The sequence below is a fragment of the Hyla sarda genome, unplaced genomic scaffold (assembly GCF_029499605.1).
Source record: "Hyla sarda isolate aHylSar1 unplaced genomic scaffold, aHylSar1.hap1 scaffold_2065, whole genome shotgun sequence".
In the NCBI taxonomy this organism is placed as follows: Eukaryota; Metazoa; Chordata; class Amphibia; order Anura; family Hylidae; genus Hyla; species Hyla sarda.
The window spans coordinates 14,140-32,438 of NW_026608729.1; the positions used below are offsets into that span (position 1 = coordinate 14,140).

General features: G+C 37.3%; 1 protein-coding gene across 1 annotated transcript; it reads right to left on the reverse strand.

The window, feature by feature from the left end:
• Positions 1 to 1,122: 1,122 nt before the first annotated feature.
• Positions 1,123 to 9,785, reverse strand: LOC130318662 (oocyte zinc finger protein XlCOF6.1-like; the record flags this gene model as incomplete). Its single annotated transcript, XM_056552900.1, has 4 exons — positions 9,728 to 9,785; positions 2,006 to 2,697; positions 1,468 to 1,582; positions 1,123 to 1,356 (listed from the first exon to the last, which is right to left on the reverse strand). Coding segments are annotated over exons 1-4 (1,099 nt in total), but the record flags the coding sequence as incomplete, so codon positions are not given.
• Between the last annotated feature and the right edge of the window lie 8,514 nt (positions 9,786 to 18,299).

Here is an 18,299-nt window from a genome sequence, read left to right on the forward strand (position 1 = left end):
GTGTCCCCTGAATATACCTGTCAGACACTGTGTCCCCTGAATATACCTGTCAGACACTGTGTCCCCTGAATATACCTGTCAGACACTGTGTCCCCTGAATATACCTGTCAGACACTGTGTCCCCTGAATATAACCCTCAGACACTGTGTCCCCTGAATATAACCCTCAGACACTGTGTCCCCTGAATATATCTGTCAGACACTGTGTCCCCTGAATATACCTGTCAGACACTGTGTCCCCTGAATATACCTGTCAGACACTGTGTCCCCTGAATATACCTGTCAGACACTGTGTCCCCTGAATATACCTGTCAGACACTGTGTCCCCTGAATATACTGTGCCTGTCTTCCTCTTGTTTTTTCTAGACAAATGATTGTAAATGAAATATAAATGTTTCTCTTTTTATTCTGTATGAATTAAAACAAACCATTGATACATATGTGAGTAAAAAGGTTACACGGGAGGTTCCTTAGATCTTCAGTTTGTCGCCCAGAATTCTCCTGCAGTTCGAGTTTATGAATAAAAGAACAAGAAGCTTCCATACTGTCAGGATTCCGGTCCTGGTGACCTCCGGTAAATATCATTTGGATTTTCAGCAGATACAAGATAATTCCACATTAATAAACCTCTTCCTGTCTGTATAATATCCGTCAATAACCTGATGGGCGAAGATTTTTTGTTTGCTCTTACAGCATTTCCTACATTCCTAACATGAATAAGGCTTCTCCCCGGTGTGAATTCTCTGATGTTTTATAACACCTGATTTATCGGTAAAACATTTTCCACATTCTGAACATGAATATGGCTTCTCCCCAGTGTGATTTCTCTGATGTCTAATAAGGTTTGATTTCTCTGTAAAACATTTCCCACATTCTGAACAAGAATATGGTTTTTCCCCAGTGTGACTTCTCTGATGAGCCTTGAGTTTGCTATTAGTTAAAAAACATTTCCCACATTCTGGACATGAAAACGGCTTCTCTCCAGTGTGATTTCTTTGATGTTTAGCAAGGCCAGATTTACCAGTAAAACATTTTCCACAGTCTGAACATGAAAATGGCTTCTCTCCTGTGTGAATTCTCTCATGTATAACAAGGCTTGATTTTTCTAGAAAACATTTCCCACATTGTAAACATGGAAACGGCTTTTCTCCTGTGTGACTTCTCTCATGTCTAGCAAGACTTGATTTTTCTAGAAAACATTTCCCACATTCTGTACATATATATGGTTTCTCTCCTGTATGCCTTCTATGATGATCATCGAGTTTTGCTTCAGTCATAAAACATTTCCCACATTCTGAACATATAAATTGCTTTTCTGCCATGTGACTTTTCTCATGTCTGCTAAAGTTTGATTTATCTGTGAAATATTTCCCACATTGTGAACATGAATACGGCTTCTCTCCTGTATGAATTCTCTTATGATTTACAAGATGTGAATGTGAAGTATAACTTTTCCCACATTCTATACATGTATATGGTTTCTCCCCTGTGTGATTTCTCTCATGGACATTGAGTTTGCCTTTAGTATAGAAATCTTTTCCACATTGTGAACATGAATACGGCTTCTCTCCTGAGTGAATTCTCTGATGACTTACAAGATGTGATTTTGATGTAAAACATTTCCCACATTCTGAACATGGATATGGTTTCTCCCCTGTGTGACTTCTCTCATGGACCCTGAGTTTGTCTTTAGTATAAAAACCTTTTCCACATTCTGAACATGGAAACGGCTTCTCTCCTGTGTGAATTCTCTGGTGTATAACAAGATTTGATTTTGATAAAAAACACTTCCCACAATCTAAACATGGAAATTGTTTATCTATTGAGTGACTTCTCTCATGTTTGACAAGATTTGATTTAGATGTAAAACATTTCCCGCATTCTGAACATGTAAATGGTTTCTCTCCTGTGTGAAATCTCTGATGAACCTTGAGTCTGTCTTTAGTAATAAAACTTTTCCCACATTCTGAACATGGATACGGTTTCTCTCCTGTGTGAATTCTCACGTGTTTTACAAGATGAGAGTTTGTTGTAAAACTTTTTCCACATTCTGAACATGGATACGGTCTGTCTTCTGTGTGACCTCTCTCGTGATTCACAAGACTTGTTTTTGTTGTAAAACATTTGCCACATTCTGTACATGCAAATGGCTTTTCCCCAGTGTGAGTTCTCTCATGTTTTTCAAGATGTTGTTTTGATATGAAACGTTTCCCACATTCTGAACATGGAAAAGGCTTATCTTCTGTGTGACTTCTCTCATGTGTAATATGATTTGATTTATTTGCAAAACATTTCCCACATACTGAACACGAATACGGCTTTTCTCCTGTGTGAATTCTCAAATGTTTTACTAGATTTGATTTTAATGAAATATATTTCCCACATACTGGACATGGATACGGCGTCTTTCGTCCATGATTTTGTTGATGCTTAAGAAAAGTTTTTTTTCCGGCAAAACATTTCCCACACTGAAAGCATGTATACGGCTTTGGTCGTCTCTTAATTCTTCTGTGTGTAAGACCTGAGCTTTTTATAAATTGTTTCCCACATTCATTTCTTTGGGACCATTCTGGATCTTCATTAAGGGTGAGGAGGTCTCCTGAAGAGTGCGGCACGAGATCGTCATCGTCATCATCATCATCTTCGGCTTTATAATTCAGGGATAATAGGTTTTCGTCAAAGTTATTACTGGGATGTTCTGTAAGGATAAAAAAACAGGGATTTTGTGAATTTTTATACATATTTTATTTTTTAAAGTAAATAATTTACCACATTCCTATTAGGCTGAAAACACCGGCGCAGATTTGGAGCTAAAACCGTAAGTAAATCCAGCAGGAAATAGAAAGAGGCTTTGGTGTCCAGACTGATGTCTATAGAGATCATCATCATCATCCAGTCATGTCTATAGATATCATCATCATCATCCAGTCATGTCTATAGAGATCATCATCATCATCATCCAGTCATGTCTATAGATATCATCATCATCATCCAGTCATGTCTATAGAGATCATCATCATCATCCAGTCATGTCTATAGAGATCATCATCATCATCATCCAGTCATGTCTATAGAGATCATCATCATCATCATCATCCAGTCATGTCTATAGAGATCATCATCATCATCCAGTCATGTCTATAGAGATCATCATCATCATCCAGTCATGTCTATAGAGATCATCATCATCATCATCCAGTCATGTCTATAGATATCATCATCATCATCCAGTCATGTCTATAGATATCATCATCATCATCCAGTCATGTCTATAGAGATCATCATCATCATCCAGTCATGTCTATAGATATCATCATCATCATCCAGTCATGTCTATAGAGATCATCATCATCATCCAGTCATGTCTATAGAGATCATCATCATCATCATCCAGTCATGTCTATAGAGATCATCATCATCATCCAGTCATGTCTATAGAGATCATCATCATCATCCAGTCATGTCTATAGATATCATCATCATCATCCAGTCATGTCTATAGAGATCATCATCATCATCATCCAGTCATGTTTATAGAGATCATCATCATCATCCAGTCATGTCTATAGAGATCATCATCATCATCCAGTCATGTCTATAGAGATCATCATCATCATCATCCAGTCATGTCTATAGAGATCATCATCATCATCATCATCCAGTCATGTCTATAGAGATCATCATCATCATCCAGTCATGTCTATAGAGATCATCATCATCATCATCCAGTCATGTCTATAGTGATCATCATCATCATCATCATCATCCAGTCATGTCTATAGATATCATCATCATCATCATCATCCAGTCATGTCTATAGAGATCATCATCATCATCATCCAGTCATGTCTATAGAGATCATCATCATCATCATCCAGTCATGTCTATAGAGATCATCATCATCATCATCATCATCCAGTCATGTCTATAGAGATCATCATCATCATCATCATCATCATCCAGTCATGTCTATAGAGATCATCATCATCATCATCCAGTCATGTCTATAGAGATCATCATCATCATCCAGTCATGTCTATAGAGATCATCATCATCATCATCATCCAGTCATGTCTATAGAGATCATCATCATCATCATCCAGTCATGTCTATAGAGATCATCATCATCATCATCCAGTCATGTCTATAGAGATCATCATCATCCAGTCATGTCTATAGAGATCATCATCATCCAGACATGTCTATAGAGATCATCATCATCATCATCATCCAGTCATGTCTATAGAGATCATCATCATCATCATCATCCAGTCATGTCTATAGAGATCATCATCATCATCCAGTCATGTCTATAGAGATCATCATCATCATCATCCAGTCATGTCTATAGAGATCATCATCATCATCATCATCCAGTCATGTCTATAGAGATCATCATCATCATCATCATCCAGTCATGTCTATAGAGATCATCATCATCATCATCATCCAGTCATGTCTATAGAGATCATCATCATCATCCAGTCATGTCTATAGAGATCATCATCCAGTCATGTCCATAGAGATCATCATCATCATCATCATCCAGTCATGTCTATAGAGATCATCATCATCATCATCATCCAGTCATGTCTATAGAGATCATCATCATCATCATCCAGTCATGTCTATAGAGATCATCATCATCATCATCCAGTCATGTCTATAGAGATCATCATCATCATCATCCAGTCATGTCTATAGAGATCATCATCATCATCCAGTCATGTCTATAGATATCATCATCATCATCCAGTCATGTCTATAGAGATCATCATCATCATCATCCAGTCATGTCTATAGAGATCATCATCATCATCATCATCATCATCCAGTCATGTCTATAGAGATCATCATCATCCAGTCATGTCTATAGAGATCATCATCATCATCATCATCCAGTCATGTCTATAGAGATCATCATCATCACCATCATCCAGTCATGTCTATAGAGATCATCATCATCATCATCCAGTCATGTCTATAGAGATCATCATCATCATCATCCAGTCATGTCTATAGAGATCATCATCATCATCATCCAGTCATGTCTATAGAGATCATCATCATCATCCAGTCATGTCTATAGAGATCATCATCATCATCCAGTCATGTCTATAGAGATCATCATCATCATCATCCAGTCATGTCTATAGATATCATCATCATCATCATCCAGTCATGTCTATAGATATCATCATCATCATCCAGTCATGTCTATAGAGATCATCATCATCATCCAGTCATGTCTATAGAGATCATCATCATCATCCAGTCATGTCTATAGAGATCATCATCCAGTCATGTCTATAGAGATCATCATCATCATCATCATCCAGTCATGTCTATAGAGATCATCATCATCATCCAGTCATGTCTATAGAGATCATCATCATCATCATCCAGTCATGTCTATAGAGATCATCATCATCATCCAGTCATGTCTATAGATATCATCATCATCATCCAGTCATGTCTATAGAGATCATCATCATCATCATCCAGTCATGTCTATAGAGATCATCATCATCATCCAGTCATGTCTATAGAGATCATCATCATCATCCAGTCATGTCTATAGAGATCATCATCATCATCATCATCCAGTCATGTCTATAGAGATCATCATCATCATCATCCAGTCATGTCTATAGAGATCATCATCATCATCCAGTCATGTCTATAGAGATCATCATCATCATCCAGTCATGTCTATAGAGATCATCATCATCATCCAGTCATGTCTATAGAGATCATCATCATCATCCAGTCATGTCTATAGAGATCATCATTATCATCATCATCCAGTCATGTCTATAGAGATCATCATCATCATCATCATCATCCAGTCATGTCTATAGAGATCATCATCATCATCCAGTCATGTCTATAGAGATCAGCATCATCATCCAGTCATGTCTATAGAGATCATCATCATCATCATCATCATCCAGTCATGTCTATAGAGATCATCATCATCATCATCCAGTCATGTCTATAGAAATCATCATCATCATCATCATCCAGTCATGTCTATAGAGATCATCATCATCATCATCATCCAGTCATGTCTATAGAGATCATCATCATCATCATCATCCAGTCATGTCTATAGAGATCATCATCATCATCATCATCCAGTCATGTCTATAGAGATCATCATCATCATCATCATCATCATCATCCAGTCATGTCTATAGAGATCATCATCATCATCCAGTCATGTCTATAGAGATCATCATCATCATCATCCAGTCATGTCTATAGAGATCATCATCATCATCCAGTCATGTCTATAGAGATCATCATCATCATTATCATCCAGTCATGTCTATAGAGATCATCATCATCATCATCATCCAGTCATGTCTATAGAGATCATCATCATCATCCAGTCATGTCTATAGAGATCATCATCATCATCATCATCATCATCATCCAGTCATGTCTATAGAGATCATCATCATCATCATCATCATCCAGTCATGTCTATAGAGATCATCATCATCATCATCCAGTCATGTCTATAGAGATCATCATCATCATCATCCAGTCATGTCTATAGAGATCATCATCATCATCATCCAGTCATGTCTATAGAGATCATCATCATCATCATCCAGTCATGTCTATAGAGATCATCATCATCATCATCATCCAGTCATGTCTATAGAGATCATCATCATCATCATCATCATCCAGTCATGTCTATAGAGATCATCATCATCATCATCATCCAGTCATGTCTATAGAGATCATCATCATCATCCAGTCATGTCTATAGAAATCATCATCATCATCCAGTCATGTCTATAGAGATCATCATCATCATCATCATCATCATCCAGTCATGTCTATAGAGATCATCATCATCATCCAGTCATGTCTATAGAGATCATCATCATCATCATCATCCAGTCATGTCTATAGAGATCATCATCATCATCCAGTCATGTCTATAGAGATCATCATCATCATCATCATCCAGTCATGTCTATAGAGATCATCATCATCATCCAGTCATGTCTATAGAGATCATCATCATCATCCAGTCATGTCTATAGAGATCATCATCATCATCATCATCATCCAGTCATGTCTATAGAGATCATCATCATCATCATCATCATCCAGTCATGTCTATAGAGATCATCATCATCCAATCATGTCTATAGAGATCATCATCATCATCATCATCCAGTCATGTCTATAGAGATCATCATCATCATCATCCAGTCATGTCTATAGATATCATCATCATCATCATCATCATCCAGTCATGTCTATAGAGATCATCATCATCATCATCATCCAGTCATGTCTATAGAGATCATCATCATCATCATCCAGTCATGTCTATAGAGATCATCATCATCATCATCATCATCATCCAGTCATGTCTATAGATATCATCATCATCATCATCATCATCCAGTCATGTCTATAGAGATCATCATCATCATCATCATCCAGTCATGTCTATAGAGATCATCATCATCATCATCCAGTCATGTCTATAGAGATCATCATCATCATCATCATCATCCAGTCATGTCTATAGAGATCATCATCATCATCATCCAGTCATGTCTATAGAAATCATCATCATCATCATCCAGTCATGTCTATAGAGATCATCATCATCATCATCATCCAGTCATGTCTATAGAGATCATCATCATCATCATCATCCAGTCATGTCTATAGAGATCATCATCATCATCCAGTCATGTCTATAGAGATCATCATCATCATCCAGTCATGTCTATAGAGATCATCATCATCATCCAGTCATGTCTATAGACATCATCATCATCATCATCATCATCCAGTCATGTCTATAGAGATCATCATCATCATCATCATCATCCAGTCATGTCTATAGAGATCATCATCATCCAGTCATGTCTATAGAGATCATCATCATCATCCAGTCATGTCTATAGAGATCATCATCATCATCCAGTCATGTCTATAGAGATCATCATCATCATCCAGTCATGTCTATAGAGATCATCATCATCATCCAGTCATGTCTATAGAGATCATCATCATCATCATCCAGTCATGTCTATAGAGATCATCATCATCATCATCATCCAGTCATGTCTATAGATGATATCATCATCATCATCATCATCCAGTCATGTCAATAGAGATCATCATCATCATCATCATCATCATCCAGGCATGTCTATAGAGATCATCATCATCATCATCATCATCCAGGCATGTCTATAGATGATATCATCATCATCATCATCATCATCATCATCCAGTCATGTCTATAGAGATCATCATCATCATCATCATCCAGTCATGTCTATAGAGATCATCATCATCATCATCCAGTCATGTCTATAGAAATCATCATCATCATCATCATCATCATCCAGTCATGTCTATAGAGATCATCATCATCATCATCATCCAGTCATGTCTATAGAGATCATCATCATCATCCAGTCATGTCTATAGAGATCATCATCATCATCCAGTCATGTCTATAGAGATCATCATCATCATCATCATCCAGTCATGTCTATAGAGATCATCATCATCATCATCCAGTCATGTCTATAGAGATCATCATCATCCAGTCATGTCTATAGAGATCATCATCATCATCCAGTCATGTCTATAGAGATCATCATCATCATCATCCAGTCATGTCTATAGAGATCATCATCATCATCCAGTCATGTCTATAGATATCATCATCATCATCATCATCATCCAGTCATGTCTATAGAGATCATCATCATCATCCAGTCATGTCTATAGAGATCATCATCATCATCATCATCCAGTCATGTCTATAGAGATCATCATCATCATCCAGTCATGTCTATAGAGATCATCATCATCATCATCCAGTCATGTCTATAGAGATCATCATCATCATCCAGTCATGTCTATAGATATCATCATCATCATCCAGTCATGTCTATAGAGATCATCATCATCATCCAGTCATGTCTATAGAGATCATCATCATCATCCAGTCATGTCTATAGAGATCATCATCATCATCCAGTCATGTCTATAGAGATCATCATCATCATCCAGTCATGTCTATAGAGATCATCATCATCATCATCATCCAGTCATGTCTATAGAGATCATCATCATCATCCAGTCATGTCTATAGAGATCATCATCATCATCATCCAGTCATGTCTATAGAGATCATCATCATCATCATCATCATCATCATCCAGTCACCTTCCTCAGCTCCTGACTATACATAACACAGGGGGTCACTGGGGCCTGAAGGGTTAAAGGGGTACTCCCGTGAAAAAGACATTTTTTTCAAATAAACTGGTGCCAGTAAGTTAAACAGATTTGTAAATTACTTCTATATAAAAATCTTAATCCTTCCAGTACTTATCAGCTGCTGTACGCTCCACAGGAAGTTGTGTAGTCCTTTCCAGTCTGAGCACAGTGCTCTCTGCTGCCACCTCTGTCCATGTCAGGAACTGTCCAGAGTTCAAGCAGATCCCCACAGCAAACCTCTGCAGACAGTTCCTGACATGGACAGAGGTGTCAGCAGAGAGCACTGTGCTCAGACTGGAAAGAACTACACAACTTCCTGTGGAGCATACAGCAGCTGATAAGTACTGGAAGGATTAAGATTTTTATATAGAAGTAATTTACAAATCTAACAAAAGAAGAGAAGGTTCCAGCTCCACCAATAAATGTAACTGTAATTGATATCATCATAAAACCAATGAGGTCAAAACCAACGTCCACCGACGCGTTTCTAACAATTATGTTCTTAATCATGGTATAAGATCTGCTCAACATGAAGAGTATATATATATATATATATAGTGAGGTGTCCATACAGACAGCTCCTCCCACAACAGGCGGGGCTTCTATCAGCGCCATTTCTGTGTAATTAGTAGGAAGGAAAAACAAATCATTTTATGTTCAGACACAAGCGACATAAAATATATATATATATATATACAGTGACCTCCGACCTACCATATATACAGTGACCTCCGACCTACCATATATATATATATAGTGACCTCCGACCTACCATATATATATATATATATATATATATATATACACAGTGACCTCCGACCTACCATATATATATATATATATATATACAGTGACCTCCGACCTACCATATATATATATATATATATATATACAGTGACCTCCGACCTACCATATATATATATATATATATATATATATATATATACAGTGACCTCCGACCTACCATATATACAGTGACCTCCGACCTACCATATATATATATACAGTGACCTCCGACCTACCATATATATATATATATATATATATATATATACAGTGACCTCCGACCTACCATATATATATATATATATATATATATATATATACAGTGACCTCCGACCTACCATATATATATATATATATATATATATACAGTGACCTCCGACCTACCATATATATATATATATATAATATATATACAGTGACCGCCGACCTACCATATATACAGTGACCTCCGACCTACCATATATATATATATATATACAGTGACCTCCGACCTACCATATATATATATATATATATATATATATATATATATATACAGTGACCTCCGACCTACCATATATACAGTGACCTCCGACCTACCATATATACAGTGACCTCCGACCTACCATATATATATACAGTGACCCCCGACCTATCATATATATATACAGTGACCTCCGACCTACCATATATACAGTGACCTCCGACCTACCATATATATATATATATATATATATATACAGTGACCTCAGACCTACCATATATACAGTGACCTCCGACCTACCATATATACAGTGACCTCCGACCTACCATATATATATACAGTGACCCCCGACCTATCATATATATATACAGTGACCTCCGACCTACCATATATACAGCGACCTCCGACCTACCATATATATATATATATATATATACAGTGACCTCCGACCTACCATATATATATATATATACAGTGACCTCCGACCTACCATATATACAGTGACCTCCGACCTACCATATATATATATATAGTGACCTCCGACCTACCATATATATATATATATATATATATATATATATATACAGTGACCTCCGACCTACCATATATATATATATATACAGTGACCTCCGACCTACCATATATATATATATATATATATATATACAGTGACCTCCGACCTACCATATATATATATATATATATATATATACAGTGACCTCCGACCTACCATATATATATATATATATATATATACAGTGACCTCCGACCTACCATATATATATATATATATATATATACAGTGACCTCCGACCTACCATATATATATATATATATATATATACAGTGACCTCCGACCTACCATATATACAGTAACCTCCGACCTACCATATATATATATATATACAGTGACCTCCGACCTACCATATATATATATATATATATATATATATATATATACAGTGACCTCCGACCTACCATATATACAGTGACCTCCGACCTACCATATATACAGTGACCTCCGACCTACCATATATATATACAGTGACCCCCGACCTATCATATATATATACAGTGACCTCCGACCTACCATATATACAGTGACCTCCGACCTACCATATATATATATATATATATACAGTGACCTCCGACCTACCATATATATATATACAGTGACCTCCGACCTACCATATATACAGTGACCTCCGACCTACCATATATATATATATATATATACAGTGACCTCCGACCTACCATATATATATATACAGTGACCTCCGACCTACCATATATATATATACAGTGACCTCCGACCTACCATATATATATATATATATACAGTGACCTCCGACCTACCATATATATATATATACAGTGACCTCCGACCTACCATATATATATATATATATACAGTGACCTCCGACCTACCATATATACAGTGACCTCCGATCTACCATATATATATATACAGTGACCTCCGACCTACCATATATATATATACAGTGACCTCCGACCTACTATATATATATATACAGTGACCTCCAACCTACTATATATATATACAGTGACCTCCGACCTACCATATATATATATATATATATATACAGTGACCTCAGACCTACCATATATATATATACAGTGACCTCCGACCTACTATATATATATACAGTGACCTCCAACCTACTATATATATATATACAGTGACCTCCGACCTACTATATATATATATACAGTGACCTCCGACCTACTATATATATATACAGTGACCCCCAACCTACCATATATATATACAGTGACCCCCGACCTACCATATATATATATACAGTGACCCCCGACCTACCATATATATATATACAGTGACCCCCGACCTACCATATATATATACAGTGACCTCCGACCTACCATATATATATACAGTGACCCCCGACCTACCATATATACAGTGACCCCCGACCTACCATATATATATATACAGTGACCCCCGACCTACCATATATACAGTGACCCCCGACCTACCATATATATATATATATATATATATATATATATATACAGTGACCCCCGACCTACCATATATACAGTGACCCCCGACCTACCCATATATTTATATATATATATATATATATATATATATATATAGTGACCTCCGACCTACCATATATACAGTGACCTCCGACCTACCATATATATATATACAGTGACCTCCGACCTACCATATATATATATATATATACAGTGACCTCCGACCTACCATATATACAGTGACCTCCGACCTACCATATATATATATACAGTGACCTCCGACCTACCATATATATATATACAGTGACCTCCGACCTACCATATATATATATACAGTGACCTCCGACCTACCATATATATATATATACAGTGACCTCCGACCTACCATATATATACAGTGACCTCCGACCTACCATATATATATATATACAGTGACCTCCGACCTACCATATATATATATACAGTGACCTCCGACCTACCATATATACAGTGACCTCCGACCTACCATATATATATATATACAGTGACCTCCGACCTACCATATATATATATATACAGTGACCTCCGACCTACCATATATATATATACAGTGACCTCCGACCTACCATATATACAGTGACCTCCGACCTACCATATATATACAGTGACCTCCGACCTACCATATATATATATACAGTGACCTCCGACCTACTATATATATATACAGTGACCTCCAACCTACTATATATATATATATATACAGTGACCTCCGACCTACCATATAAATATATATACAGTGACCTCAGACCTACCATATATATATATACAGTGACCTCCGACCTACTATATATATATACAGTGACCTCCAACCTACTATATATATGTATACAGTGACCCCCGACCTACCATATATACAGTGACCCCCGACCTACCATATATATATACAGTGACCTCCGACCTACCATATATATATACAGTGACCCCCGACCTACCATATATACAGTGACCCCCGACCTACCATATATATATATATATATACAGTGACCCCCGACCTACCATATATACAGTGACCCCCGACCTACCATATATGATATATATATATATATATATATATATATATACAGTGACCTCCGACCTACCATATATATATACAGTGACCCCCCGACCTACCATATATATATACAGTGACCTCCCCGACCTACCATATATATATACAGTGACCCCCGACCTACCATATATATACAGTGACCCCCGACCTACCATATATATATATACAGTGACCTCCCCAACCTACCATATATATATATATATATATATATACAGTGACCCCCGACCTACCATATATATATACAGTGACCCCCGACCTACCATATATACAGTGACCCCCGACCTACCATATATATATATACAGTGACCCCCGACCTACCATATATATATATATACAGTGACTCCCGACCTACCATATATACAGTGACCCCCGACCTACCATATATATATATATATATATATATATACAGTGACCCCTGACCTACCATATATACAGTGACCCCTGACCTACCATATATACAGTGACCCCCGACCTACCATATATACAGTGACCTCCGACCTACCATATATACAGTGACCCCCGACCTACCATATATATATATATACAGTGACCTCCGACCTACCATATATATATACAGTGACCCCCGACCTACCATATATACAGTGACCCCCGACCTACCATATATATATATATATTTACAGTGACCCCCGACCTACCATATATATATATATATATACAGTGACCCCCGACCTACCATATATACAGTGACCTCCGACCTACCATATATATATACAGTGACCCCCCGACCTACCATATATATATACAGTGACCTCCCCGACCTACCATATATATATACAGTGACCCCCGACCTACCATATATATACAGTGACCCCCGACCTACCATATATACATATATATATACAGTGACCCCCGACCTACCATATATACAGTGACCCCCGACCTACCATATATATATATATATATATATATATATATATACAGTGACCTCCGACCTACCTATATATATACAGTGACCTCCCCGACCTACCATATATATATACAGTGACCCCCGACCTACCATATATATATACAGTGACCCCTGACCTACCATATATATATATACAGTGACCCCCGACCTACCATATATATATATACAGTGACCTCCCCAACCTACCATATATATATATATATATATATATATACAGTGACCCCCGACCTACCATATATATATACAGTGACCCCCAACCTACCATATATACAGTGACCCCCGACCTACCATATATACAGTGACCCCCGACCTACCATATATATATATACAGTGACCCCCGACCTACCATATATACAGTGACCCCCGACCTACCATATATATATATATATACAGTGACCCCTGACCTACCATATATACAGTGACCCCTGACCTACCATATATACAGTGACCCCCGACCTACCATATATACAGTGACCCCCGACCTACCATATATATATATATATATACAGTGACCCCCGACCTACCATATATATATATATATATATATATATATATACAGTGACCCCCGACCTACCATATATATATATATACAGTGACCCCTGACCTACCATATATATATATATACAGTGACCCCTGACCTACCATATATACAGTGACCCCTGACCTACCATATATACAGTGACCCCCGACCTACCATATATATATATATACAGTGACCCCCGACCTACCATATATATATATATATATATATACAGTGACCCCCGACCTACCATATATATATACAGTGACCCCGACCTACCATATATATATACAGTGACCCCGACCTATCATATATATATACAGTGACCCCCAACCTACCATATATATATATATACAGTGACCTCCGACCTACCATACATATATATACAGTGACCTCCGACCTACCATATATATATATACAGTGACCTCCGACCTACCATATATATATATATATATATATACAGTGACCTCCGACCTACCATATATATATATACAGTGACCTCCGACCTACCATATATATATATACAGTGACCTCCGACCTACCATATATACAGTGACCTCCGACCTACCATATATATATACAGTGACCTCCGACCTACCATATATATATATACAGTGACCTCCGACCTACTATATATATATATATATATACAGTGACCTCCAACCTACTATATATATATATACAGTGACCTCCGACCTACCATATAAATATATATACAGTGACCTCAGACCTACCATATATATATATACAGTGAGCTCCGACCTACTATATATATATACAGTGACCTCCAACCTACTATATATATGTATACAGTGACCTCCGACCTACCATATATACAGTGACCCCCGACCTACCATATATATATATATACAGTGACCCCCGACCTACCATATATATATACAGTGACCTCCGACCTACCATATATATATACAGTGACCCCCGACCTACCATATATACAGTGACCCCCGACCTACCATATATATATATATATATACAGTGACCCCCGACCTACCATATATACAGTGACCCCCGACCTACCATATATATATATATATATACAGTGACCCCCGACCTACCATATATACAGTGACCCCCGACCTACCATATATATATATATATATATATATATATATATATACAGTGACCTCCGACCTACCATATATATATATATATATACAGTGACCCCCGACCTACCATATATATATATACAGTGACCTCCGACCTACCATATATATATACAGTGACCCCCCGACCTACCATATATATATATATATATATACAGTGACCCCCCCCGACCTACCATATATATATACAGTGACCTCCCCGACCTACCATATATATATACAGTGACCCCCGACCTACCATATATATACAGTGACCCCCGACCTACCATATATATATATATATATACAGTGACCCCCGACCTACCATATATACAGTGACCCCCGACCTACCATATATATATATATATATATATATACAGTGACCTCCGACCTACCTATATATATACAGTGACCTCCCCGACCTACCATATATATATACAGTGACCCCCGACCTACCATATATATATACAGTGACCCCTGACCTACCATATATATATACAGTGACCCCCGACCTACCATATATATATATACAGTGACCTCCCCGACCTACCATATATATATACAGTGACCCCCGACCTACCATATATATATACAGTGACCCCCAACCTACCATATATACAGTGACCCCCGACCTACCATATATACAGTGACCCCCGACCTACCATATATATATATACAGTGACCCCCGACCTACCATATATATATATATATATACAGTGACCCCCGACCTACCATATATACAGTGACCCCCGACCTACCATATATATATATATATATACAGTGACCCCTGACCTACCATATATACAGTGACCCCTGACCTACCATATATACAGTGACCCCCGACCTACCATATATACAGTGACCCCCGACCTACCATATATATATATATACAGTGACCCCCGACCTACCATATATATATATATATATATATATATATATATATATATATATATACAGTGACCCCCGACCTACCATATATACAGTGACCCCCGACCTACCATATATATATATACAGTGACCCCTGACCTACCATATATATATATACAGTGACCCCTGACCTACCATATATACAGTGACCCCCGACCTACCATATATACAGTGACCCCCGACCTACCATATATATATATATACAGTGACCCCCGACCTACCATATATATATATATACAGTGACCCCCGACCTACCATATATATATACAGTGACCCCGACCTACCATATATATATACAGTGACCCCCAACCTACCATATATATATATACAGTGACCTCCGACCTACCATACATATATATACAGTGACCTCCGACCTACCATATATATATATACAGTGACCTCCGACCTACCATATATATATATATATATATATATATATATACACAGTGACCTCCGACCTACCATATATATACAGTGACCTCCGACCTACCATATATATATATATATACAGTGACCTCCGACCTACCATATATATATATACAGTGACCTCCGACCTACCATATATACAGTGACCTCCGACCTACCATATATATATACAGTGACCTCCGACCTACCATATATATATATACAGTGACCTCCGACCTACTATATATATATATACAGTGACCTCCAACCTACTATATATATATATACAGTGACCTCCGACCTACCATATAAATATATATACAGTGACCTCAGACCTACCATATATATATATACAGTGACCTCCGACCTACTATATATATATACAGTGACCTCCAACCTACTATATATATGTATACAGTGACCTCCGACCTACCATATATACAGTGACCCCCGACCTACCATATATATATATATACAGTGACCCCCGACCTACCATATATATATACAGTGACCTCCGACCTACCATATATATATACAGTGACCTCCGACCTACCATATATATATACAGTGACCCCCGACCTACCATATATACAGTGACCCCCGACCTACCATATATATATATATATACAGTGACCCCCGACCTACCATATATACAGTGACCCCCGACCTACCATATATATATATATATATACAGTGACCCCCGACCTACCATATATACAGTGACCCCCGACCTACCATATATATATATATATATATATACAGTGACCCCCGACCTACCATATA